General features: G+C 52.5%; 1 protein-coding gene across 3 annotated transcripts in view; it reads left to right on the top strand.

Moving 5' to 3' along the window:
- Positions 1 to 22,528, top strand: part of RBPMS2 (RNA binding protein, mRNA processing factor 2) — a 38,225-nt gene extending 15,697 nt beyond the window's left edge. For 2 of the 3 annotated variants that reach the window (XM_008016289.3, XM_073012232.1), the window contains exons 2-8: positions 9,900 to 9,977; positions 11,158 to 11,196; positions 12,050 to 12,112; positions 12,393 to 12,543; positions 12,975 to 13,123; positions 21,175 to 21,244; positions 21,416 to 22,528. In XM_008016289.3, coding sequence (XP_008014480.1) covers positions 9,900 to 9,977; positions 11,158 to 11,196; positions 12,050 to 12,112; positions 12,393 to 12,543; positions 12,975 to 13,123; positions 21,175 to 21,237 — 543 coding nt within the window. In that variant the 3' untranslated portion in view covers positions 21,238 to 21,244; positions 21,416 to 22,528. Of the gene's footprint in view, positions 1 to 9,899; positions 9,978 to 11,157; positions 11,197 to 12,049; positions 12,113 to 12,392; positions 12,544 to 12,974; positions 13,124 to 15,435; positions 15,542 to 21,174; positions 21,245 to 21,415 lie in introns of those variants that run through there. The other variant, XM_008016290.3, reaches the window with a different exon arrangement.
- Positions 22,529 to 26,262: the final 3,734 nt, after the last annotated feature.

The raw sequence follows: 26,262 nt of genomic DNA, 5'->3' as shown, positions 1-26,262 counted from the left end.
TCCAGCTCAGATGTTCTGTATTTGGGTTGCTGCTGAGGGCTGGGAGTTGGGGAAGGATGTGGGAGGGGCTTATAAGAGGCTCATTTTTCCCTTTTTGGATTTCCCTCCTCTTCTGACCCCCTTCCCAAAGTAGTGTTTTCCATCCAGATGACACCAGAAGAGCTCACTCAAAGCAGTGGGTAGGGGACTTCTGAAGCACGCGCATTCGTTACTTGAACATTGTGAGTGGGCAGTTGAAACAATTCTTCCTTTCCAGATTGAATTCTAACTTTTAGAGATGCTAAAGGGTTGCTGCAAAAGTCATTTTTTTTTTTTTTGTAGGATATGTCTATTGCCTGCAGTGAGATTTTCCTGGGGTGTCTTCTATCCAAGTCCCAATACTGTGAGGCAGGAAATTACAGAAGGCCAGAGATGGCCTTGAGGGGTGATAGTTCCTGGTGGGTTGGTGGGTTGTCTGTGGGTGGGGAAGATTGGGGAGTGGTTCCAGTGGTTTCTTGCCTCAGTGTCCTTGGTGGAGAAGGGTCTTTCTTTTTTTTTTGAGATGGAGTTTACTCTTTTTGCCCAAGCTGGAGGGCAGTGGTGTGCTCGGCTCACTGCAACCTCCGTCTCCTGGGTTCAAGTGATTCTCCTGCCTCAACTTCCCGAGTAGCTGGGATTACAGGCGTGCGCTACCATGCCTGGCTGATTTTTGTTTTTTTAGTGGGAACGGGGTTTCACCATGTTAGCCAGGCTGGTCTAGAATTCCTGACCTCAGGTGATCCGGAGAAAGATCTGTTTTTTAGGTGGTGGTTCCTGGAGTCTGTGGTCCTTTCGTGGCTATTCTAAGGCTGGGATTTGTCCCCTAGACTTAAAGCATAAGAGACTTTAATATCCCTGAGCCTACCACTGTTTTTGAAAGCAGTGTTTGCCTTTTCCTTTTACATTGCTAATAAAAGCTAGCACTTATGGAGCTTGTCCTCATGGTCACAGTATCTGAGAAGCTGGATCCCTCAGCATTGGGCTTGTCCTTCCCCTTGCAGGGGGAGACGTGCTTCTGGTGAGCGGCCAGGCTGCAGCCACTTCTCACCAAGTGTGGGGTCCCCATGGTCGTGGCTCCTGGCCAACCCGGCGTCCCAGTCCTGCTTTTCATGGAGGCTTTGCTCAGCTGCTTTGGCCCCTCCTTCTCCCCCACCAGCCTGTTCCCTATTCCTGCAGCTCGCCCGTGTGAGCTGGGCCCTGTGTGTGCCCTGGGAGGACGGACCCTAACCATCTGCTGTCCGGGTCACTGGCCTTTTGTGGCAGCAGCTTGAATGCCAGGTCTGCCTATGGCAGTGTCCAGGGCCAAGAGAGACAACTACCTGAGCTGGTAGAAACAGACCGAGTAGGCCAGGCGCAGTGGCTCACGCCTGTAATCCCAGCACTTTGGGAGGCCAAGGTGGGCGGATCACTTGAGGTCAGGAGTTCAAGACCATCCTGGCCAACATGGTGAAAACCCGTCTCTACTAAAAATGCAAAAATTGGCCAGGCGTGGTGGCACAATCCTGTAGTCATAGCTACTCGGGAGGCTGAGGCAGGAGAGTCGCTTGAACACGGGAAGTAGAGGTTGCAGTGAGCTGAGATGGTGCCACTGCACTCTAGCCTGGGTGACAGCAAGACTCCATCTCAAAAAAATTAAAAAATAATTAGAAAAAGAAAAAAGAAACAGGCTGAGTCCCTTTCCACACAAGCCTGGATTTGTGCTGGTGTCTTGGGTGCTCCTGATACTTTGCTCCTGAAGGGTTGTTTAATTTGGTCTTTTCTGAAGATACTGAAACAAATGTCAGTTTGTCTGAAGGAAGAACATCACCGACACGTAGATGGGAATGGGTTTGTTGGAGCCCCGTCTTCCTACTTCTCTTCTCTAAAAAATGACCCCTTAACCTCTGGGCTGGAGAGGGCTGTGGAGGAAGAACATTTGGATGTCAGTTTGCAGCTCATACCTTCCTGAAGGAGAGGGCTGGGTGACCTGCGCAGCCTGGGCAGGCTCCTCCGTCGTGGTGGGATTAGACAGCATGGTCCAGAAGCTCCTTCTAGACCTATTGCTACTGGAAGGGGATTGCCCATTCCAGGGGCCTCCAGAAACAAGGCTTAGGATGGGGAGCTCTACTTCCTGTGCCACCCAGGCGCTGCTCTCCCCTTCCCCAGGACCCAGGACTGAGTTACGATGCTGGAGCTGAGAGTGAGACTGAGGGGCCTCCCAGGGAGGTGGGGAGAGGTCAAGAGGTGGCTCAGGATGGGTGAGGTGGCTCACACCTATAATTCCAGCACTTTGGGAGGCTGGGGCGGGAGGATCACTTGAACCCAGGAGTTCAAGACCAGCCCAGACCACACAGTGATGCTCCATCTCAAAATAAAAATAAAAATAAAAATAAACGTTTAATTTTTATTTAAAAATAAATATAGGTAGCTCCTAGGCGCACCCTAGGTCTAGCACTGGCTGGAGGGAAAGAGCTCAAGAACACACAGGCCCTTCTCCCCAAAGGAGTCAGGCTTATAAACAATTGGCAACAAAGACCTAGAGGACTTCAGGAAGTGCCAGTGAGTGATAGCCCACTCACTGGCACTTCCTGTGACTCTAGAGGGAAGACAAGCAGCAAGACTTGCTTCAGAAAAGAGCAGCTCTGGGTGCCCCCAAAGCTTTGCTGGGCAGATACACAGTTGTGCCAAAAATTGGTCAGTTCCCCTAGGTAGGCCTGGCACTGACTGGGTCCTCCAGCAGGGCTGGGTCTGCTCCGGTGGGTCATGAGAGCCGCACAGCCATGTCTGTGGTTTTCTGTATGGGTACTCAACCCTGGCCACGTTCTTTGCCTATATTGTTGCTTGCAGCAGGTTCCACCGGAAGGATTGTTCCTCAACAAGTATCTTTGACTGAGTTCTCAGGATCATCCTCCATCCGTTCCCCAGGTCTCCCCCATACCTGCTCCATCTGACTACAGGCGTACCTTCCAGCTGTGCTGAGGACCTGACTGTGCTCCCAGCATTTCTGCTCTTATTTCCCATAAGGGTGATTTTTTGGAGGGCCATGGTTGCTCTTCACATTTTGGGTTGCTGGATGCTTCTGCAGAAGGGATGAGACTATGGAAGGAAAAGGGCCCACATGAATGTGTTTGGTGCCTTCCAGCAGCCTGAGATTGTGAGAACCACCCCATGCACTCTTCAAATGCTTTAGAACATTTTGTGTATGTGCTGAATTCTTGTAATAAACCCATGAGTTTACTATGAGTTAAACCCAATAGGCAGGACATGAGTTCTTTGGTTGAGCTTTCCTTCTTGTCATCAACTAGCTGTTGGTGCCTGAATCCTTGGCTGCATCTAACCTTTTATTTTAGTTTTTATTTTTATTTTTTAGAGGTAGAGTCTTGCTCTGTTGCCTAGGCTGGAATGCAAGTGTTGCGATCATGACTCACTGCAGCTGCGAATTCCTGGGCTCAAGCGATGCTCCCACTCCTGAGCCTCCCGAGTTGCTCAGACTTCAGGTGCCTTCCAGCACGCCTGGCTGATTTTTTTGGGGGGATAGGGCCTTACTATATTGCCCAGGTTGGAGCATCCAGCCTGTTTTCCTGAATGTCAGGCCCTGTTACCCTGACATAGGTACCACGGTGGTCCCCAGTACTGGCCTGAGACACAAGACTAGTTGGCTGGACCTTGGAGAAGTAACTGCGTGTCTCTGTTCCTGCCGTTGCTGAAGGATCCTGGCTGTGCCGTCAGCTTGCCTTGTCACCTTGTTCTTGGCTTCAGTTTCCCCATCTATAAAATGAAGGAGTTGAACTAGCTGATCTCCGTGATGTGTCTTGTATTTCGGACATTACCTCCCCTGGGGAAGAGAAAAACTAAAGACTCTAGTGACCACCTTAGGACATCTCACCCACATTCCCAGCTTCAGTCTGACCTGGACCCAATCCAGCTTCAGTAGATAACCTTAATAAGTGACTCATGGCACTTGATGAGGGAGGTCCTTGTGCAGGTAAATGCAGGAGCCCTAAATGAAGCCAGCATTTTATTGCTCTCACAAGTAATGGAGAGAGTAAGGTGAGCTCTCAGTCTTGGAGGTAGATGGTGTTTGTGTTGTGAAGATAAAGAAACTGAGGCCAGGCATGGTGGCTCATACCTGTAATCCCAACACTTTTGGTGAGGCCGGAGCAGAAGGATTCCCTAAGCCCAGGAGTTCAAAACCAGCCCAGGCAACATAGTGAGACCTCATCTCTACAAAACTGGAAAAGCTAGCCAGGCTTTATGGTGCACACCTATAGTCCCAGATACTCTGGAGGCGGAGGCAGGAAGATCTCTTGAGCCTAGAAGTTTGATGCTGCAATGAGCTATGATAGCACCACTGTACTCTAGCCTGGGGGACAGACTGAGACTCCATTTCCAAAAAAAAAAAAGAGGCCAGACATGGTGGCTTACACCTATAAATAATCCCAGTACTTTGGGAGGCCGAGATCAGGAGTTCCTGACCTCAAGGAACTCCTTGAGGTGAGGTGAGACCAGCCTGACCTTAAACTCCTTGAGGTGAGGAGACCAGCCTGGCCAACATGGTGAAACCCTGTCTCTACAAAAAAAAAAAAGAAATAGCTAGGCATGGTGACAGGCACCTGTAATCCCAGTTACTTGTGAGGCTGAGGCAGGAGAATCACTTGAACCCAGAGGGCGGAGGTTGCAGTGAGCAGAGTTTGTGCCACTGCACTCCAGCCTGGGCAACAGAGTGAGACTCCATCTCAATAAATAAATAAATAAATAAATAAATAAATAAATAAATAAAAATAAGAAACTGAGATTCGGAAAGATGAAGTGGCTTCCTCAGGCCAAGCATGAAGCTAGGAAGCAAACTCCAGTGTAACTGAGGTCTGTTCTCTTTGCCATTTTTTTTTTTTTTTTTTTTGAGACAGGGTCTCGCTCTGCTGCCCAGGCTGGAGTACAATGGCGTGATCTTGGCTCACTGCAACCTCCACCTCCCGGGTTCAAGGGATTCTCGTGCCTCAGCCTCCCAAGTAGCTGGGACTACAGGTGTGTGCCACCACACCCAGCTAACTTCATATATTTAGTAGAGATGGGGTTTCATCATGTTGGCCAGGCTGGTCTCAAGCTCCTGACCGCAAGTGATCTGCCCTCCTCAGCCTCCCAAAGTGCTGGGATTACAGGCGTGAGCCACCGTCCCGGGCCCTCTCTGCCATTTATGGTATCGTTCTGCTATGCTGGATCACATCGGGTCTCTGGCTTGTGAGTTTCTTCTCTGCAGGAACTGAGGTGTGTAGAGATGGGGGAGGTCTCCAGTGCTTAGACCTGACTCTAGGGACATTGGGAGATGGAAATGTTTTGAGGCTTGGTTCCTGCCCTAGCTTTCTGTAGTCAAGGTGAGGGATACCTCAGACTGCTGGGAACTATAAGGCGAGGGGTCCTAATGGCCACTGTGGGACTTCAGAGGAAGGAAAGGGGAGCTGAGGACGCCAGAAAGACCTGAAGGCTGGATACCTTTAGTTAAGGAGTGAGGAAGGGGTGAGCCGAGGGGGCAGTGCAAGCAGCTTTGTGGACGCTTGTCAGGGCCCTGGAGTGGACGGGCTGGGCAGGCTTGATGGAAGCAGTTGTTGGGCGGCTTTGGAACCTCTTGTCCTCCCCACGTGTGGCTGGTCAGCCTGCAGAGCCCACGCTTCCCCTGCTCCTGGTTTGCCAGTTTCCCCTTTTTCTGCCCTCCTCACTCTGGTGTGGCTGTCATCCTAAACAAGTGTCATACTGAGTGGACGGATGGCAGCACTTACCCACCCATGAGGCTGATGAGGCTGCCCTGTGCCGCTCCCCGTGCCCTCACAAACAGCAGAGTCAGGGTGCCTGGTCTCAGGAGCCCTGCTCCTCCGTGGACTTAGCTGTGTGCCATTGACAAATTACTGAGTCTTTCTGGGTCTCAGTTTCCCTGTCTGTACAAGGGGGTGGGCTTTGAGATGTCATCTGCTGGGGTGGCTGGAATCGAGTAGCAACCAAGGCAGGTGTTTGGGGGTCACACTTGCTGTCACTTAGCCTCCCAGACTGCTCCCCACAGAGCATCTGTGCTCAGGCAGACAGGGGCCCACCAGCTCATCTGTGACTGCCTTGATCACCTGAGAGGTGACCAGGGACAGGATGGGAGCTGTGGGGTAGCCTTTTGGACTCTATAGAACCTGAAAGATGGAACCCTGAGGAAAAGGGTCATCGGGCCCAGAGGGAATCCTGGAAATGAGTCTTGAGCCGGGAAACAGCCCCTACACTCACCCCACCCCACCTCAAGCAGGAAGCTCTGTGCTGAGAACTTGCTATTTAAGAGGCCTCTGGGGAGGTCTGGCCAGAAGGGAGGCATTTGAGGGAGGGTTTAAAATTAGCCCGGGTGAAATGTGTGACCCCTGGGGAGAGCTGAAGCAGAGGTTTCTGTGGGTCTGCTCTGGTCTGGGTCTTTGACCCAAATCATGTCTTGCTTTTCTGGGGAGGAAGGGGAGGAGAGAAGGGAGTGGTGCTGATCTAGGTCCCTCCATCAGGGCACTGGCGGCTGCACTCTTGGCCCATCCTCTGGGGATGAGGTGTTGCGGGCCCACCCTGAGCCACCCAGAGGGCTTGGTGCTCAGGTCCTGTCGCCCTTTCCCCGCACCCATCACCTCTGCCAGGCTGGGCGTGTAGTAGGAAGACTTGGGTTTTGGTTTTTTTTTTTTTTTTTTTTTTGAGATGGAGTTTTGCTCTTGTTGCCCAGGCTGGAGAGCAGTCGTGCGATCTCGGCTCACTGTAACCTTCGCCTCCTGGGTTCAAGGAATTCTCCTACCTCAGCCTCCCTTGTAGCTGGGATTATAGGCATGTGCCACCACATCCGGCTATTTTTGTATTTTTTAGTAGACACGGGTTTCTCCAAGTTGGTTAGACTGGGCTTGAACTCCCAACCTCTGGTGATCTGCCCACCTCGGCCTCCCAAAGTGCTGGGATTACAGGTGTAAGCCACCATGCCCAGCCTTTTTTTTTTTTTTGAAATGGAATCTCACTCTGTTTCCCAGGCTGGAGAGCAGTGGCGCGATCTTGGCTCACTGCAAACTCTGCCTCCTGGGTTCTAGTGATTCTCTTGCCTCAGCCTCCCAAGTAGCTGGGACTGCAGGGATGGGCCACCACACCTGGCTAATTTTTTGCATTTTTAGTAGAGATGGGGTTTTACCATGTCAGCCAGGCTGGTCTCAAACTCCTGACCTTAAGTGATCTGCCCGCCCCAGGCTCCCAAAGTGCTAGGATTACAGGCATGAGCCACTGCACCTGGCCGAGGCCTGGGTTTTGAGTTCCAGGTCTGCTGCCTTTAAAGAATAAGCCATGTGACCTTGGGCAAGTCACTTCCGCTTGAGGATTCACACGCACAACTCGAGGCCCTTACATCAAAGGGCAGAGAGGCCTGCTGGGCTCGGATCGGGAGCTCAGTTTGGCCCATCCTGGAGCCTCGGCTGTCCGGACCTCCAAATACTGCCAACAACAAGGCAGGATAATAGTGGTGTCTCCGTGGGACATGAGCTGCCAGGGCTGTGAGGTGTGAGGTGCCATCACCCCAAGCCCAGGCACAGAGGCTGATATAGTGGCGCCTCTGCTGAGGGAAAGACGTGTCCCAAGGGATAAGATGCATCCCAAGCGGCCCGAGATTCTGCTGGATGGGCTTGGCAAAAGCTCACATGAGGGAAGAAGTTTCTCTTCACCATGGCTGAGAGTCATTCTTGTGTGGGTGGGAGTGGTGACACCAGTAACCGGCAGCTATCCTGGCTGGTTTCCTTTGACATTCTTGGCTCTGTTGAGTTCTCTGGGTGCATTGGGTGCAGTTTTGCCTAACACTGCTCCAGCTCCCTGATACAAGCCACTGATAAAAGCCATCGTCTCAGAAAGGCTGCTGTCTGGGGTCAGCGGGCCATCACTAGAGCGCGGAGCAAGTTCTTTGGTACCTCTCAAGAAGGAGATGTGACCCACTGTAGAGCAACTAAATGCTTTCAAGAATGGCTGCATGATGGGATGAGACATGTGAACTTCTAAAATCTGCAGTGGCCAGTTCAGAAGACCTGTGCTTGGCTTCGCAGGAGGAGATGTGGCCCAGAGCAGAAGTCAAGCGTGTAGGGATGCTCTGCTTGTTCACATTTTTCATTATTCAGGAAGCCACAGTTTCCAAAAATGTTTTTAATGGATCTAAGCTATGGAAAATCTCCCCTCCCCCATCACAATTTTTGGCTGATCAGGGCTTGCTAGTTTAGCATCCAGTGCCAGCAGCATTTAAATAGCAGCAGTGGCTACAGCCACAGGATGGACACCTGGTGTTTAGACCTGGCTTGTAACTATGTTGGGGGCAGTGCTCAAAACTCAGCATCTGCTGGGCGTGGTGGCTCACTCCTGTCATCTCAGCACTTTGGGAGGTCGAGGTGGGTGGATCACTTGAGGTCAGGAGTTCGAGACCAGCGTGGCCAACATGGTGAAATCCTGTCTCTACTAAAAATACAAAGAATTAGCTGGGCATGGTGGTGCATGCGTGTAATCCCAACTACATGGGAGGCTGAGGGAAGAGAATTGCTTGAACCCAGGAGGCAGAGGTTGCAGTGAGCCGAGATGGCGCCACTGCACTCCAGTCCGGGTGACAGAGTGAAACGCCATCTCAAAAAAAAAAAAAACAAAAAAAACCTCACAGCATCAAATGCTTCACCTGAAGCTGGCAAGATCTTGGTGTGTTCTTCAAAACTCAGCGTAATGGTTTTGACTCTACCCATTCAGTCAACATTTAGTACCATCACCATGCTAAGAGCAGGGAGAGAGACAGGAGTATAAGGTGTTTCTTGACATTGAAGGCCCCACATCTTGTGTAGGAGCAGGAGATGGATGAGAAAGTGCCAGGACCTCTGCCGAAATCACTGCGGGGCATAGTGGGCATGGGACTCTGTTTCCTTTACATCTTTGCTCCTCCCCTCAACTAGGCTGGAGCCTCTCTACCAGAAGGCCATGGGTATCATCTAGAAAACAGATACTTTTTGTCTGAGGGGCTAGTGGTGCAATGGATTAAAAAAAAGATACATTTTTACATGTACATTTTTTGGGGGTCAGGCACTGCAGCTTTCTTCAGTTTTTTTTTTTTTTTTTTGAGACGGAGTCTTGCTCTGTCGCCCAGGCTGGAGTGCAGTGGCGCGATCTCGGCTCACTGCAAGCTCTGCCTCCCGGGTTCACACCATTCTCCTGCCTCAGCCTCCTGAGTAGCTGGGACTACAGGCGCCCGCCGCCACGCCCGGCTAATTTTTTGCATTTTTTAGTAGAGACGGGGTTTCACCGTGTTAGCCAGGATGGTCTCGATCTCCTGACCTCGTGATCCGCCCGTCTCGGCCTCCCAAAGTGCTGGGTCTTCAGATTATTAGAGGAGGCTTTGGTTTGAAAAGGCATACTGATTAGCATGGTGTGGTGGTGTACCCCTGTAATCCCAGCTACTCAGGAGGCTGAGGCAGGAGAATCTCTTGAACCCAGGAGGTGGAGGTTGTAGTGAGCTGAGCTCATGCCACTGCAGTTTAGCCTGGGCGACAGAGTAAGGTTCTGTCTCAAAAAAGAAAAAAGGGCATGCTGGGCTGGATTTGTACCTTTATCGAACAGGGCTTTCTTTTTGCCTCTGTTCACCAGCAGACTCAGTCTGTGTGCAGAGGCATCTGGCAGACTCTGCATGGTGCCTCTGGGATGTACCCAGAGAAAGAAAAGGGCTTTGGGAAATGCAGTGCTGTGAAATAATGTTAATTTGCCTTGGGTGTCCAAAGAGTCCCAGGAAAGGCTGAATTCCTCTAAACTCTAGAAGAATTCCAGTGGCCGGCCTGAAGGAAGAGCTGTTGTCATCCCTGTCCGTCTTGGGCAGCCTGGCCCTGATCACTGGTCTCTGTCCCCAGGTCCGGACACTGTTTGTCAGCGGCCTCCCTGTGGACATTAAACCCAGAGAACTCTACTTGCTCTTCCGGCCGTTCAAGGTGAGTCAGGACCTGGCCGCCCCCCGGTGGAGCCTGGGACCCTGGAGAAGCAACAGGGTCAGGCTGGGTAGCAGGGTGATGTGGGAATGTGTGGCAGAAGCTGTGGGGGCAGGTCCAGCCCTCTGTCCTGGTTCTGCGAATTCACATGCTGCCTTCTGAGCCTGTTTCCTCGCCAGTTAAATGGAGACAGTAAGAATTTTTTTTTTTTTTTCCTTGAGACAGAGTCTTGCTGTGTTGCCCAGGCTAGGGTGCAGTGGCATGATCTCGGCTCACTGCAGCCTCTGCCTCCTGGGTTCAAGCAGTTCTCCTGCCTCAGCCTCCCGAGCTGGGATTACAGGCACGCACCATTATGCCTGGCTAATATTTGTGTTTTTAGTAGAGATGGGATTTCACCATGTTGGTCAGGCTGGTCTTGAACTCCTGACCTCATGATCCACCCGCCTCAGCCTCCCAAATTGCTGGGATTACAGACGTGAGCCACGGCGCTTGGCCTTTTTTTGTTTTGTTTTGTTTTGAGACAGAGTCTCGCTTCGTCGCGCAAGCTGGAGTGCAGTGGCGTGATCTTGGCTCACTGCAACCTCCGCCTCCTGGGTTCAAGCGATTCTCCTGCCTCTGCCTCCAGAGTAGCTGGGACTACAGGCACCCTCCACCATGCCTAGCTAGTTTTTGTATGTTTAGTAGAGATGAGGTTTCACCATGTTGGCCATGATGGTCTGGATCTCTTGACCTTGTGATCTGCCTGCCTCGGCCTCCCAAAGTGCTGGGATTACAGGCGTGAGCCATGGTGCCCAGCTAACAGTAAGAATCTTTAAATATATGTGGTTATATAAAGAATCTTTGAGATTCAATGTAGCCTTTTCAGTTTGCAGATGAGAAAACTTAAAAGGTAAGGTCTGTGCTCTCGGGTTACTAGTTAGTGGAGCAAATGGGAATTTCTGCCTGAAGTGATGAGTGCTGCCGCCTTATGCCCACCCCATGTGCCAGATCGTGTGATTCAGAATGCAGGGCGGTGGACGCTTGGCAGTGGTGAAGGTCAGGGTGGGTTGATGTTGACAGGGAGAAGGGTGTGAGAATGATTCAGGGGAGCCCTGGGGAAAGCGGGGGCTGATGAGGTGGCAGCGCTGGGATAGCACAACACACGCTCCTGATCTTCCGCCGTAACAGCCGCCTCTCTCCGCAGGGGTATGAAGGGTCCCTGATCAAGCTCACTGCGAGACAGGTAATTTCTCTCCTAGGGTTTTCTTCCTCCCAGCCCAGACTGATTGCTGAGCTTCGAACAGGGGCCTGTTAACCTTTCCCTAATCTAGAGGCATCTGGCGGTAGAGACTTGCTCCCTGTTGTCCCGTTTCTCACAGAGCAGCTTCTGTAGGTCCCACTGTCCCTTTACTGGCCATCTGAGCCCAGCCAGCTCCTGGTCCTCCCTGTCTGTTTCTTAGGAATCTGGGAGCCCGGCTGGCTGAGGATAGTAGAGCAGTTAGCTGAGCTCCGGTTTTTTTTTGTTTTGTTTTGAGACGGAGTTTTGCTCTTGTTGCCCAGGCTGGAGTGCAATGGCGTGATTGAGCTCTAGCTTTTGATACAAGGAGGCCAGGGCCTGCTAGCCTTCGGGGGTTGTTTGGGGTCTAGACTGATTATTGGGAAAATGAAGTTGGAGCAGTTTTCAACCTATTGCTCTTTGATAGAACCGGAGTCATCCCATGCCCTTGATACATTGGTGTCTCCTTTCTTGCTGGGGAAGACACTGGGACTGACTTTTAGTTATCTGCATGCATGAAAAACAATACTTTTACTAAAAGGGCAGTGTTTAATTCGGTGGAATTAAGCTCCGTTGGCATCATTTCCCACAGAGTATTCCTGGGGAGGGAGACTTAACTTTTGGTGCACGTTAAGCTGCTGTTCCGTTGAACATAGGGAGGACGTGGGCTGGAGTTTTGGGGGGCTTTTTTTCCTTTTGTATTCTCATCAGCAGGGCAAATACTGTTTCCACATAGGTGATACTCTTTTTTGTTGTTATTTTGGAGGGAGAGGTGGAATGCTGGGAGAGATATAAGGGTGTTCTCTTTTTTTCCTACTAGCCTGTTGGTTTTGTGATCTTTGACAGCCGGGCAGGAGCAGAAGCGGCCAAGAATGCGCTGAACGTGAGTAGGTCGAGAATGGGTCTTCTCTGACCCACAGCCTTCTTAGGCAGTGGGTGTGCAGATGTATCTTATTTCCCAGCCATCCCTGGGCAGAGTCCTTGGCGAAACTGTCTGTGCCAAAGGCCATTACTCAAGGCCTGAGCTGCCTTTCCTCTGCCTCAGCCACTGTGTGGGCAAGTCTTCCAGGCGAGCTTGTTTACGGGGCTCTTCTCTACTCTCTGCCATTAACACCCTGGGTCCTCCAGAATAAGCCTTTCTCTTCTTTTCTCTACCCATGTAGGGTATTCGTTTTGATCCCGAGAATCCACAGACCCTGAGGCTAGAGTTTGCCAAAGCCAACACCAAGATGGCCAAGAGCAAGCTAATGGCAACCCCAAATCCCAGCAACGTGCACCCCGCCCTAGGAGCACACTTCGTCGCACGAGACCCCTGTGAGTGGCACTCTGAGCTGACAGGCCCTGATGGAGTTGTATTCGGGGCAGACTTACAGACTCTTGCAGAGGGAAGCCCCTTTTCCAGGAGGCTTTTTGTGTCCATGGCCAACCATTTTTGAAACACCTGGTTTTCCTCCCTCCCCTGCAGCCTTCCTAGAGCTTCTGAGCTGCCAGGGCTTCCAGCTTCCCTGAAACCTTCTTTGATTTTTCATTTAAGACGGGCTGAGACCCGCCTGAAAGCAGGAGGATGCACACCATGACAGGCCAATTTAATGTGGCTTCCTTGCCTGGTCTCAGGGTCCTTGGTGGTTGGGGGTGGTCTGGCCTCAGTGTGGGGTATATGGCTCAACCATAGTGCTGGGTCGCCTTCTCTGTTTGGAAGGGGAGGCGAGTGTTCTGATGGTGGAGGCCGTTGTCTCCTGTTGTAGATGACCTGATGGGGGCTGCTCTGATCCCTGCATCCCCAGAGGCCTGGGCCCCCTACCCTTTGTACACCACAGAGCTGGCCCCAGCCATCTCCCACGCTGCGTTCACCTATCCAGCTGCCACTGCCGCTGCTGCCGCCCTCCACGCTCAGGTAAGCCCCTTCAGGTTGGGGAGGGCGAAGAACGAAGGCTCTTAGCTGGCCAGACTTTGCATTTGCCTGGCCACTTGGCCGCTGCTGTCCCAGAGCTGCAGCAGAACTCTTGTCTTCCTTGATGGTTTGAAAGCCCAGACCTATTTGTCCCTGCCCTTGGGTTTAGGATCTAATGGGGAGGGAGAAGATAACCCACAAGTTCCCGTGGAGGATGCCAGGCAGCCCAGCTGCGGTTCCCCAGCCCTGAGCACTCCTGCCCAGTCACCGACTGTGTTCTCCCATGGTGATGGGACTATGACTCCAGTCCTAACCTGGGTATGATCTCTGGAGCCAGACCATCTGCCTCTGCCCTTTCCTGTCTCTTTCATCAAGCTCTTACAGATTGCTGTGCCTCAAATTTTTTTTGTTTTTTGTTTTTAGTCATGTGAAAAATGGGAATGCTTGGATAATCTGCCTTAGGGTTGTTAGGAAAGTTAGATGTCAAGACGAAGTGACTAGGATGTAACCTGGAGCACCCTGAGAGCTCACTGAGTGTTGGCTCTCGCTTCCATGAAGGCTGGCCACTGTTCACTGTGAACCTGTGCTGGGCAGGAAACAGGGAGTGAATGCTTCTGGGGAGAGTCGGGGCTATTAGAGCAGGGCCAAGAAGGCTCTGTGTGGGGTGCTGGGCTGGGTGCCCAATGGGCAGGCAGGGGGTCAGGCTCTCCCCTGGCCATGCAGGCACTTCCTCTCGTCTGATTCAGCCACAAGTGCAGGTCACTGGAGCACACTGCAGGGGAGGTCTCTTCCCACTGTGTGTGTCAGGGAGTAGGGGGGTGCCTCACAGTGGCAATGACAGGATATGACCAGGCAGCCACAGGAAGGGGCTGGGGGGCACTTTTGAGCCCACCTCAACCTCTGACCAGCCAGGTGATGAGCGCTGATCCCCAGGTAGAGCTGCCTGGCCAGGGTGTGCTGTGCTGCTGCGAAGGAGAGAATCCAAGTTGCTGGGACCTGGCTGGGGAGCAGGAGGGGATGAGGAAGGAAAGCAGGAGAAGCCAGAAAGGAGGGTTCACAGGAGCCAGAGCTGAGGCGGGAAGAGTCGGGTGCTCTGCCCGAGAGCTGTGTGCACGTCCATTTTCAGGCTCTTGCAGGGGCTTAGTGACACCTGGGTTTGTCCAGTTCCAAAGCAGAAAGGGGCCGCTACCCTAGCAAACTGTTTTCCCCAGCAGGGGAGTGCTCCCTGGCTCCACAACATTCAGTTGTACTGAAGGCAGAATTGTGGTTAACCTTGGCACTCTTCCCCAGCTGAGCACCACAAATAGCTCAAAAATTGATCAGAGAATAAGGAAGGTGGTAAAGACCTTCCCCTGGAGGGAATTGTTGGGTATTTACTGCAAACTGGGTTCTGTGGCTGGAAGAGAGCGGGCAGCAGGGCAGCCCATCCTGTCTACCCTGACCTGGGCAGTGACTTGATGCTTCAGGTCAAGAGGATGTTTAACTATAAGGCCCTGGGAGTCACTGAAAGGAATCACAGGCTCCCACCTCACTGGGCTCCTCACCTCTGATCCCAGCTTTGGCACCAATTAGCTACATGATCCTCACCTCTGGGCCTCTGTGTCCCTATCTGTAAAATGAGAGGGATAGACCAGATCAGGTGGAAAGGTTCTGCCCCATCCTCTGAGTTGCTAGGCTGTGACAGAGGTTGGGAGCCAGGGACAATGAGTTTGTCAAATGAATCAGAGAGGGCACCTCTTCCCAGCCAACTGGGGGTGGCACTGCTCTCTCGCCCTGAGCTCCACACCATAGGGCTTCCTTCCTCCTGTTGGCTTCCCTCCCAGTTTTCTCCCACCCCGTCCACACTCTGCAGCTGTCCAACTCTGGCCTAAATCCTGGTTCTCAACAGCTGTGGGACGTAGGGCATGTTACCCACCGTCTCTGTTTCTGTAAAATAGTGGTGATAATGCCTACTTGATAGGTGTGTTGTTCACATGATGGCGTGGAGGGAGTGTTGTGCAAGTGCAGATGGTCGTCATTGTTATTTAATATCATTATTGTCTGGGTCCCCTTGGGTCCTCTTGGAGGCTGGAGGCCTCTTTGTGCCTGAGTTCCTGCCTTCTGGCCTTCCTTGGACAGGGACTGGGATACAGGCCACCCACCCCAAAGGATAGTGGCATTTTTGGGGAGGCGGGCTAATGGGAAGAGATTAGACCAGGGAGTCATTAGTTCTGTCCTTGCTACTCAGACTCTCTGGGCAGCCATTTCCTCAGTAGTAAAACGGGTTGTTTTACTGTTTGCCAACTAAGAACATTTTATTATTTTCCTTCCAACAGCCCCACTGCTTGCCCCCTGACAGTGCTGCCCCAGAGATGGGGGATAATAGTGTCTAAATAAAGGAAATATGGGCTGGGCGCGGTGGCTCGTGCCGAGGAGGGCGGATCACGAGGTCAGGAGATCGAGACCATCCTGGCTAACATGGTGAAACCCCATCTCTACTAAAAATACAAAAAATTAGCCGGGCGTGGTGGCGGGCGCCTATAGTCCCAGCTACTCAGGAGGCTGAGGCAGGAGAATGGCGTGAACCTGGGAGGTGGAGCTTGCAGTGAGCGGAGATGGTGCCACTGAACTCCAGCCTGGGCGACAGAGTGAGACTCCATCTCAAAATAATGAATAAATAAAATAAAAATAAAAATAAATAAATAAAGGAAGTATGGGCACTTGATCTTGAGTGGATTGTTCTGAACCCAAAGGACCAATAGGACTGAGTTTTTCTGTGCCTGGGGCCAAGGAGGTGACTTCAGGAGAAGGCAGCAGCTAAAAGACAAGGGGATGAGAACAAGTACCTCTGTTATCTACCCCAGCTGCATGCCCTTTGCCAGTAGCCCAGCTTGAGCCCACAGCTACGTGGCTGCGGAGACCAGACCTGCAGGAGGGGTCCTGGAGGTTGTTTGGTCCTGCTCTGTCTTGGCAGGAGGCCACCTTGCCTGGCCTTCTCATCCTCTTGATGGAATCTTCCCCTTTAAGAGGGTGAGGCACAAAAGCAACTGTGGATGGCAGGCCCAGTGGGGTTCAGCATAGAAAGATGGTGGCCTAAAAAAGCAGGGGTTCTCAGTGTCCTGTTGCATCCAAGGGTCCTCCCAGACTGGATTTTATTTTCCATTCCAAACTGAGGATGTGTGGGTCTTCCATGGCTTTTTCTCCCCCTTAAACTGGTTCATCCATTTACCAGTGACCTTAAGGTTACATAAACTCCCTTGCCTCTATCTTCTTATCTGTATAATGGAGATGATAATAGCATCTACTTCATAGGGTTTTTATGAGGATTAAATGAACTTAGTATATGATATCTACCTAGAACAGCATCGGTCACAGTGGAAGTGCTTCATGAGCAGTAGCTATTATTGTATTAGCATATTTGCATTTATGGAAAAAAAAAGGCAGTTTTGTTCTCTTCCCTTTGGCTTATCATCCAATCCCCAGAAAACCTGTACTTTTAATTCTTCAATTTGGTAGGTAGTTTGGAGCAGGTGTGTAAGTAAATCTATAGGTATGAATCTTAGAAAAACTATAATACGTATTTAATCTTTTAAAAACTTAAATATTAGCGCCAGGCATAGTGACTCACACCTGGAATCCCAGTACTTTGGGAGGCTGAGGTGGGCAGATCACCTGAGGTCAGGAGGTCAAGACCAGCCTGGCCAACAAGGTGAAACCCTGTCTCTACAAAAATACAAAAATTAGCTGGGCGTGGTGGCGGGCACCTGTAATCCTAGCTACTCGGGAGGCTGAGGCAGAAGAATCGCTTGAACCCAGGAGGCAGCGGTTGCAGTGAGCCAAGATAGTGCCACTGCACTCCAGCCTAGGTGACAGAGCAAGACTCTGTTTCAAAAAAAAAAAAAAAAAAAAAAAACAACAACAACAATGACTTAAATATTAGGACTTAAAAAAAATACTAGTAAGTGTAGCTTTGCATTTTGGATGCCTGGCTAGTACGCCATTGTACGAATGTGTCCAGCTCCCTGTAGATGGTAAGTTGGTTTGTTTGTACAGTTTTTGCTTACTCATAGCTATACAACAATGGATATCCTTGTGCGTACTTCTCTGGGCACCTCTTCTGTTTTGTTTTCTTCTTTTTCTTTTTTTTTTTTTCTCTTTTTTTTGAGACAGAGTTTCACTCTTGTTGCCCAGGTTAGAGTGCAATGGCACTATCTCGACTCACCGCAACCTTTGCCTCCCAGGTTCAAACAATTCTCCTGCCTCAGCCTCCCTAGTAGCTGGGATTACAGGCATGTGCCACCACACCCGGCTAATTTTGTAGTTTTAGTAGGGACGGAGTTTCTCCATGTTGATCAGGCTGGTCTTGAACTCCCGATCTCAGGTGATCTGCCCGCCTCGGCCTCCCAAAGTGCTGGGATTATGAGCTACTGTGCCCGGCCATTGTTTTGTTTTCTTTATGATAAATTCCTAGAACTATGACAAGGTCAAAGTGTAGACTTACCAATCTGGGTTAAATATTGCTTTAATTTCGGATGAGTGAGGCTTCCATAGTTGGTTGTTTATATCTTTTTTTTCTTTTTCTTTTTTTAGTTATTTTTATTTTTTTGAGACAGGGTCTCACTCCATTGCCCAGGCTAGAGTGCAGTGGCATGATCTTCGCTCTTTGCAACCTCTGCCTCCTGGGCTCAAGCACGATCCTCCTGCCTCAGCCTCCTGAATTGCTGGGATTACAGGTGTGTGCTACTAAGCCTAGCTAATTCTTGTATTTTTTGCAGAGACGGGGTTTCATCATATTGGCCATGCTGGTCTCAAGGCTCAAGAGATCCGCCCACCTCTGCCTCCTAGAGTGCTGGGATTACAGGCATGAGCCGTCGCGCCTGGCCTTATATTTATTCTTATGTAGGTTCATCCTGTTTCTTGCTTTCTGGTGTATCTTCTCAACTGGTCAGTCCCAGGATCTGAGAGAGGGCTGAGTTTGCATCCTCCGCTCTTTGTTTTGAAGCAGCCCTCTCGGAGCCTGTGGGGTGGACTCTCAGGAGCCGCCTCTCCCCCTGGGCACAACTGGAGGCCCTGAAAGGACACTGTGGGCGCCCTGTCTTGCTGGCATGGTCCCCCGCAGGTCTCCTGTTCGGAGCTGGAGCAGAAAGAAGAGCTCTAGGAAGGGACTGTGTGGCTTCTAGAGGACCCAGGCCACTGGTCTATGGAAAAGGAAGTGGAAAAGCAGCCCTTCTAAATGCATTCTGTCTGCTTCAGTGGCACAGCTGTCCCAGGCCCAAATATGGGAGCTTTCCTCTACTTTCTTCCCAAGGAGTCCCTCAAGCTGGAGGGAAAGTCGCTGCTTGGGAAGCAGGAGTCCGAGCACCTTGTAGCGAGAGTGTAGGGCAGGATCCAGCAGATTTGCTGAGGGCGGCCTTAAGCAGTCATTCAGAGGCCTCTGCTTCCCAGTGGTGAAAGCAGGTGGGTTGCAGGCCTCCTGAGCTCCTTCCACTCTGTCATCCATGTTCTCCCCTTGTCCGGCCCTGTGTGACACCCAGCCTATCAGGGACTTCCTTGCTGTGGGGCTGTGCCAGCTGGAGGCTACATGAAGGGCGGTGGTCAGGGCCCACTAAGAGGCTCCCTGAGCTGGTGCCAGCCGCTGGCTTCTCTGGTAGCAGCATTGCTGGTTTCCTCGTGTGTCCTTCTCTTGTGGAATAAGTGCTAGTGTCCAGTCAGGCGTCTTAACTTCCTGCCGAGCTCCTGGGAGGATGTGGTGGCTGGAATTCTGCGGTGTACAAAACAGCACCTAGAATTTGGCGGGGATAGGAACAGGTTCTTAGGAAGCTTCCATCAGCCCCCAGATGGCCTGGCATGGCTTACCCAGGAAGCAGGAGTTCCCAGCAGCCAAGTGGGTAACTGGGTCTGCCTGCTCCAACCTTAAGGGAGCTGTCTGCAGACCCAGCTTCTACTCCTTTCCTACCACATGCTCATGTGCTGCCCCTTCCCTTCCTGAGGGGACTCCAGCTCCCCTCCCTGGATGCTCATCCCCCAACCCCAACTGAAGGTCCTGTGTTGTCCTGTCCCCCCACCCCCACCTCCTTCTCCCTGTCCTGGGTCAGGCTGGGACAGACATGCTTCACCGTGCGTAACTGGGGCAGGCGGCCTTCCCTGTGGTCTTGGCAGTCAGCATACTTGCCTTCCAGATGACTGGCCCATGGAGAGGAGGGAACGTGTCATTTTCCTGACCAGTCTCTGGGAACCCAGCTTTGGAGCTACTTGCTCTGTGGGGCCTTCTGGCAAGTGCCGGGGTTTAGGCAGCTTCCAGGCACTGGTGAGGATGAGCTCAGATAGCTGCCACCCGCCTGACATTATAGATCTAGACTTACAGGCTTGTGATGGAGGGCATGGCACAGTGGGGGCAAAGGTCAAAATAGGGGAGCCTCAGCTGGGTCTCATCCATGGCTTCTCAGAAGAATCAGGACAGATGGACAGATGTTAGAGAGTCCTTACCACTTGGGGTCCACATGGACGTTGGGTTTTTTTTTGTTTTGTTTTTTTTTTGAGACGGAGTCTGGCTCTGTCACCCAGGCTGGAGTGCAGTGGCGGGATCTCTGCTCACCGCAAGCTCCGCCTCCCGGGTTTACGCCATTCTCCTGCCTCAGCCTCCGGAGTAGCTGGGACTACAGGCGCCCGCCACCTCGCCCGGCTAGTTTTTTGTACTTTTTAGTAGAGACGGGGTTTCACCGTGTTAGCCAGGATGGTCTCGATCTCCTGACCTCGTGATCCGCCCGTCTCGGCCTCCCAAAGTGCTGGGATTACAGGCTTGAGCCACCGCGCCCGGCCTTTTTTTTTTTTTTTTGAGACGGAGTTTTGCCCTTATTGCCCAGGCGGGAGTGCAATGGTGTGATCTCGGCTCGCCGCAGCCTCTGCCTCCCAGGTTCAAGCGATTGTCCTGCCTCAACCTCCCGAGTAGCTGGGATTACAGGCATGCACCACCATGCCCGGCTAATTTTGTATTTGTTGTTGTTGTTGTTGTTTTTCGAGACAGAGTCTTACTCTGTCGCCCAGGCTGGAGTGCAGTGGTGCAATCTCAGCTTGCTACAACCTCCATGTCCCGGGTTCACGCCATTCTCCTACCTCAGCCTTCCAAATAGCTGGGACTTCAGGCGCCCACCACCATGCCTGGCTAATTTTTTGGTATTTTTAGTAGAGACGGGGTTTTACCATGTTATCCAGGATGGTCTTGATCTCCTGACCTCGTAATCTGCCCACCTCGGCCTCCCGAAGTGCTGGGATTATAGGCGTGAGCCACTGTGCCTGGCCTGATTTTGTATTTTTAGTAGAGACTGGGTTTCTCCATATTGGTCAGGCTGGTCTCGAACTCCTGACCTCAGGTGGTCCGCCTGCCTTGGCCTCTCAAAGTGCTGGGATTACAGGCATGAGCCACCGCGCCTGGCCTTGTTTTGTTTTAATAGAGACAATGTCTCACTACGTTGCCCAGGCTGGTCTTGAACTCCTGAGCCCATGTGATCCTCCCACCTCAGCTTCCCAAAGTGTTGGGATTACAGGTGTGTGCCACTGCACCTGGCCTTACTGTATCTTTACATCCTTTCTTACCTGATCCTCACAACCACCCGTGTCTTCATCATTTCTGTCCTATAGCTAGATGAGGACACTGAGACCCAAAGAAGTTAAACAAAAATGTACGAGGCTCATTCTCTTCCTCCTCCTTCGTGGAATTAGTAATTCTGTGCTGTGTCAGTAAAGGGGAAGGGCGGGTTGCTGACACCACTGCCCTCAGCTGCCAGGGCTCCTGCCAGTATAGTGGCCCATTTGGATTGGGCTTATTGGGGTATGAGATGCCTGCGTGACCTTCTTTCGCTGGAACCTGTGTCCTGCAGAGGAGGCACATCAGGCAATGCACTCCCACTTTCCGGATAGAGAAACTGATGCTTAAAGGTGAGTAACTGGCCCGATGTCTGCCAGCCAGTCAGTGACAGAACCAGGACTCCAACGGAGATACCGACAGCCATGGTTACCGGGCTTCCTGTTGAGGGAAGGGATGCACAGCTGGCTCCTGACACTGGCTTCTCTTGCAGGTGCGCTGGTACCCTTCCTCTGACACCACCCAGCAAGGATGGAAGTACCGTCAGTTCTGTTAGTTCTTCAGTAAGTGTTGGCCCCAGAGGCCCAGGACAAGTGTCCTAGACTCCGGCTCCCTGCAGGGCCGTGGTTCCTCCCTCTGCCCAGGTCTCAAGAGCTTAGCCGAGCCCAGAGCAGGCCTGGCTTTAGCTCTAGTCCCACGCCTCTGCTCACGGCCGCCTCTCTCCCTCCCTCCAGGTCTGGTCACCAGGGAGGTGGTTCTGGGAATCTGGTGGTGCCGGGACAGGCACCCTGAGTTCCCACTGCCCCCGGGCGGCCTGTGCAGAGCTGCTGCTGCCCTCCAGAGACTGTGAATCCTAAGCCTGACTCAGTGGACTGCTTCCTGTTCCCCTCCCTCCTTTTCCTCATCTTGTTCTGCACCCTCAAGCCTTTCTCCAATGCATCCCAGGAGGATTTGGGGACCTTCTCGCTGGGGCACCCAGATCCAGCTCGGAGACCTCACTGGGACCTGGCCAGGCCTGACCTCCCGCCCCAACTTGCTTCTATAGCTCCCCCTTGAGGAAGCGAGGCGTTTAATTTTGCATGTTTTCTGGCATGAATTAAGACACTTCCACTTGTGTATATGTGAGTGTACAGTTTGTTCTCACACTGTCACCATAGCGACAGGTCCTGGCTCCCAGTGGTTCATCCTGCCTGGCCCCTCTCTCCTCACCCCACCCCTATACCCACCCCGCTTCAGGGAGGCCCAAGCCCCGTGGCCCCACATGCTTCCAGTCTCGGCTCCCACCTCCACCCAACAGATAGATGGGGTTTGCTTTTTCATTTCACACTGGGCTCCTCCGCTCCTGTCTTCTCGGATGGGCCAACCGTTGTAAGAAAGCCCTCTCTGCCCGTTCTGTTCACATCTCCACAGCGCACCCCGCCTGCCACTGCTCCTCATTCTTTCTAAACCTTGAAACAACCAAAACGTGAGAAGTATTTTTGTACCCTGTGTAACAAAATATTTATGCATCATAAAGGATTTTTCATGTGTGTACTATTAATTATTAAAGCGACCTCGTTCGCCCTGTCAGATAAGTTTAATGTTTAGTTTGAGGCATGAAGAAGAAAAGGGTTTCCATTCTTCAGCAGTACGCCTTTGCGTCAGGCATTTGTTTAAGAAAATGAAATGAAGGAAACACTGTGCAATGTTTTTTGTTTTGAGCATATCAGTGCTTTACCGTCAGCCGCAGCTGTGACCGTCTGGCCATTTCAGACTTGGGAGATGAGGCGGCTGTTGTCATTGCTGATCCTGTGAGAATGTGAAACTGGATAATATATGAAATGCAAAATAAAACAAAATCAAAATGACTGCTCTCTGGCCTTTGCTTCCCCCTTCCGTGGACGCAGACTGCCATTGGGAAGGCAGAGCCAGAGAGACGTGGAGTCGGGGGAAGGAAGTGAAGTGGGCCTGGCCTGCTGGCAACTGGCTTGTGACTGTAAAGGTGGCGGGGGAGGACCTTGGAGCTTGCTTAGCCTCTTTGGCCTCCCTGTTTGTAAGCTGGAGAAACAAAGTCCTAGGGAAAGTGACTTGCCTCAGGGCCCGGCAACTGTGGCTTCACTTCCTCAGTTTCCAGGCTGTCAGGGTAGGGAGAGACTCCCTGCACCCAGAGCAGGCTCCCAGGTGGGACCTTCCTTTTCTGGGGCGCAGTGAACTACTTGGCTTAACCATTTACGGCCTGTGGTCTTTTTGAGCCTTGCTCTAGTAGAAGAGGACTGAGGTTTGGGCTGTTGGGCTCTGCCAGGTGGTATCTGTCCTTGGCTTGCCTCTTGTGAGGCTGTGCTGGCGGGAAGGCTAGGACCTGGAATCTTGCCCAGAAGGGGTTAACCTTATCCACCCTGTAGTCTATGGGCTGCAACTCTGATTCCTGGAGCAGGAGCAAATGGGTGTGAGGCTCAGGGAAACTGTGCAGTGCTAAGAGCCCAGGCTGGCCTGGGCCAGGTGTCAGGAATGCCTGCCATGGCCCTCAGGCTTCCCTTTTGTGACTTAGGGTCTTCGGTTCCTTGTCTGTGAAGAGGTGGCTTGAAATGCTTTCCAGCTCTTACTGGAGGGCTGGTGCGCTGAACTCAGGGTTTAACTGTTTGTTTTTTCATCCACTCCTGGAAGAGCTGCCCTGCACCCCACCCCACCTCAGACCCAAAGCTGTGCCTGGAAAGGGAGGACAGCAGGGGCCCTGGAACCCCCCTCCGAATAGGTGTTGCTCCAGCCTTGCTCTGAGCAAAACTAAAGTGGCTGTGGCTGGCTGTGGTCACTTCCTCACTTGTTGATTGGGTGACCGCTCCCCGCCTTGCCCCCCTCTCCTGAATCCCAGTCCTGTACCATGGGTTGGCTTGGGTCTAAGATGTCACTGCTGGCCATCCAGGTGCTGTGAGGGAGGAGGAGGAGGAGCCTGGCCAGGATGAGGCCCTGCAGGTAACCCTGGGTGGCTGTGGGTAAGTTACCTGGACCTCAGAGGGTGGCTGTGTTCATGCCTGGAGGAGTCTGGGGTTACTCGTCTGCCACGCTGTGCCCCTTGCCTCGCTGCAGTATTGGACCAGCTGGCAAGGCTGCCCAGCCTTCAGCCCCTGCCTGTGCCAGTGGGGAAGCTGCTCTGAGCCCTGCGGCCCCCACCTAGGGCCACCCAGGGCTGACCTACTTCATCTGTGTCAAGAACCAGTGGGTCTTCCTGAGGTGGTGAATTATTTAGTGAAGGTGCCTGGGCCTTTCTGAGAGGGGCTAAGAAAGCTGCTCTATAATTTACAGCCCCCTGTGCCTGTGGCTTCCCTGGGGGGCCTCCTTCACGCTTTAGCCAGCAGGGCCCAGGCCTGGGTCTGAGAGGAGGAGGAGCCGGGGAAGGAGGAGCCCTGCAGCCATTCCAGAGGGCGCTCTCAGCTGGACTGGGGGCTTTTCTCAGCGTAGGGCCTCTGCAGAAAGGCCTTAGTGGACAGTCACGTTTAGACTTGAACTTGGGTTGAGGAGCCTTCAGTAGATCAGGGTTTCCTGGCTGAGGTCAAAAGCATCTGTGTCCTGATTCCCTGTCCTCTTTCGAGAAAGCAGCTCGTTTCCCCCAGAGGTGTTGAGTCCTCATTGCAGTTGAAAGTGTTCCTTCCCTTCTGAAAGACAGTTGGGCATCTGGGAACCACCAGGTTTCTTTCCCCCGCCTCTCCCACCCATGGATGATGGAGTCTCACTGTCACCCAGGCTGGAGTGCAGTGGCGTGATCTTGGCTCACTGCAACCTCTGCTTCCCGGGTTCAAGCCATGCTCCTCCCTCAGCCTCCCGAGTAGCTGGGATTACAGGCATGCACCACCACACTCCGCTAATTTTTGTATTTTTGGTAGAGACGGGGTTTCACCATGTTGGCCTGGCTGGTCTTGAACTCCTGACCTCATGATCTGCCTGCCTTGGCCTCCCAAAGTGCTGGGATTACAAGCGTGAGCCACTGTGCCCAGCCTCCACCAGGGTTCTTTTGGTGTGGGATCCCTTCCCAGCAGTGATGAAATCTCCCCATCATTGGCAAGAGAGGCTGTCTTTCCATCTAACCCCCACCCCCTCCCTGTAAGTACACAAGTGAGGCCAGTACTAAACAGATGCTTGTGAGCCACTGGGAAGCCCCTGTTCCCCCCATGCCCTGGCCAGAGCCATCTCTCCTTGCAACAGAGATGGTGCTCGTCATCCTGACTGGACCATCCTTGGGTGCTGCTGCCTAGCCAGCATTTTTCTTTTTCTTTCTTTTTTTTTTTTTTTTTTTGGAGACAGGGTCTCTCTGTCACCCACGCTGGAGTGTGGTGGTGTGATCATGGTTCACTGCAACCTCTGCCTCCTGGGTTCAGTTAAACCTCCCACCTTAGCCTCCAGAGTAGTAGCTGGGACCACAGGCACACACCACCGTGCCTGGTTAATTTTTGTATTTTTTGTATTGACCCAGGGGTTTCACCATGTTGGCCAGGCTGGTCTCAAACTTCTGGGCTCAAGTGATCCACCTGCCTCGGCCTCCAGAAGTGCTGGGATTACAGGCATGAGCCACCATGCCCAGCCCTGGCCAGTGTTTTTAAAGGGATGTGACTTATCTTGGAGCTTTCCCAGGCAGGTTCCTAGGTTCCAGGCTGTGTGGCCTGACATGATGTCCCTGGGGATCAGTGCAAGGTAAGAGTGCAGGCTGCATGGGGTCTAGAGTTCTGGGACAGGGGCGGGGGTGGGGGGGTGCCTCCCTCGTGCCCACTGTTCCACCCCACCCTACCCTACCCTCACGTGCCCCGCAGAGCTCCATTTCCTGAGGTCTGGAATAAAGCCTTTGGATCTTGAGTTCTTTGTCAGAGGGCGGATATCCCTGAGAAACCAGGCTAAGTCCGTCAGAGGAGGGAAGTAGGGAAAGTGCCAGAAGGGGACAACCAAAGGGAAAGGTGGAAAATGGGAGGATAAAGACTCCTGCAAAGGTATCAGGAGGAGGGAGCAGAGCCACCCCACTCAGCTGCAGGCCTGCCCTGCCTCACATCCTCTGCCACCCTCCACCCAGGTGGAGCTGCAGGAGTGCAGGCCCCACCCCAACACCTGCTCTCAGGCAGAGGAGGGGCTCGGGGAGCAAGGGGAGCAAGGCTGGATGGGATCACTTCCCTGACAACTTTCCAGCACAGCCAGGAGAGGGACATGTGCTGCTGGTCCATTCTATACCCCCTCCCTCACCTCCTTGACCATCATCCCCCAGCTCCCTGGCCTCTGGTTGGGGTGAGGGAGCGGGAGCCTCTGCAAGAGTTTGGAGGGAGGTGAGGTGCCCTTGGCCATTGTCTTCATGACCTTCCAGCCATCCCCTTAAATCTATTCTTCTGAGGGGCCCTTCAAGTGACCCCAGGAAACCAGGATCGGACATTGGCATTGAGGATTGAGTCCACCCAACTCTCCCATTCACGATGGAGAATGTGAAGCGCAGAGGTGAGTGGTTTGCCCTAAAGCAAGCCCTTTGTTGTTATGGAGACAGTGGCCAATGCATGTTCCACTGGTGTCTCCTGTCTTCCAGCCAGTCCAACACCCCACAGGGCAGGCAGGCAGCAGACACCTCACCCCACAG

This window comes from Chlorocebus sabaeus, chromosome 26, assembly GCF_047675955.1.
Source record: "Chlorocebus sabaeus isolate Y175 chromosome 26, mChlSab1.0.hap1, whole genome shotgun sequence".
Lineage (NCBI taxonomy): Eukaryota > Metazoa > Chordata > Mammalia > Primates > Cercopithecidae > Chlorocebus > Chlorocebus sabaeus.
The sequence above is the reverse complement of the archived record's forward strand: the minus strand, read 5'-3'. Positions and strand labels throughout refer to the sequence as shown.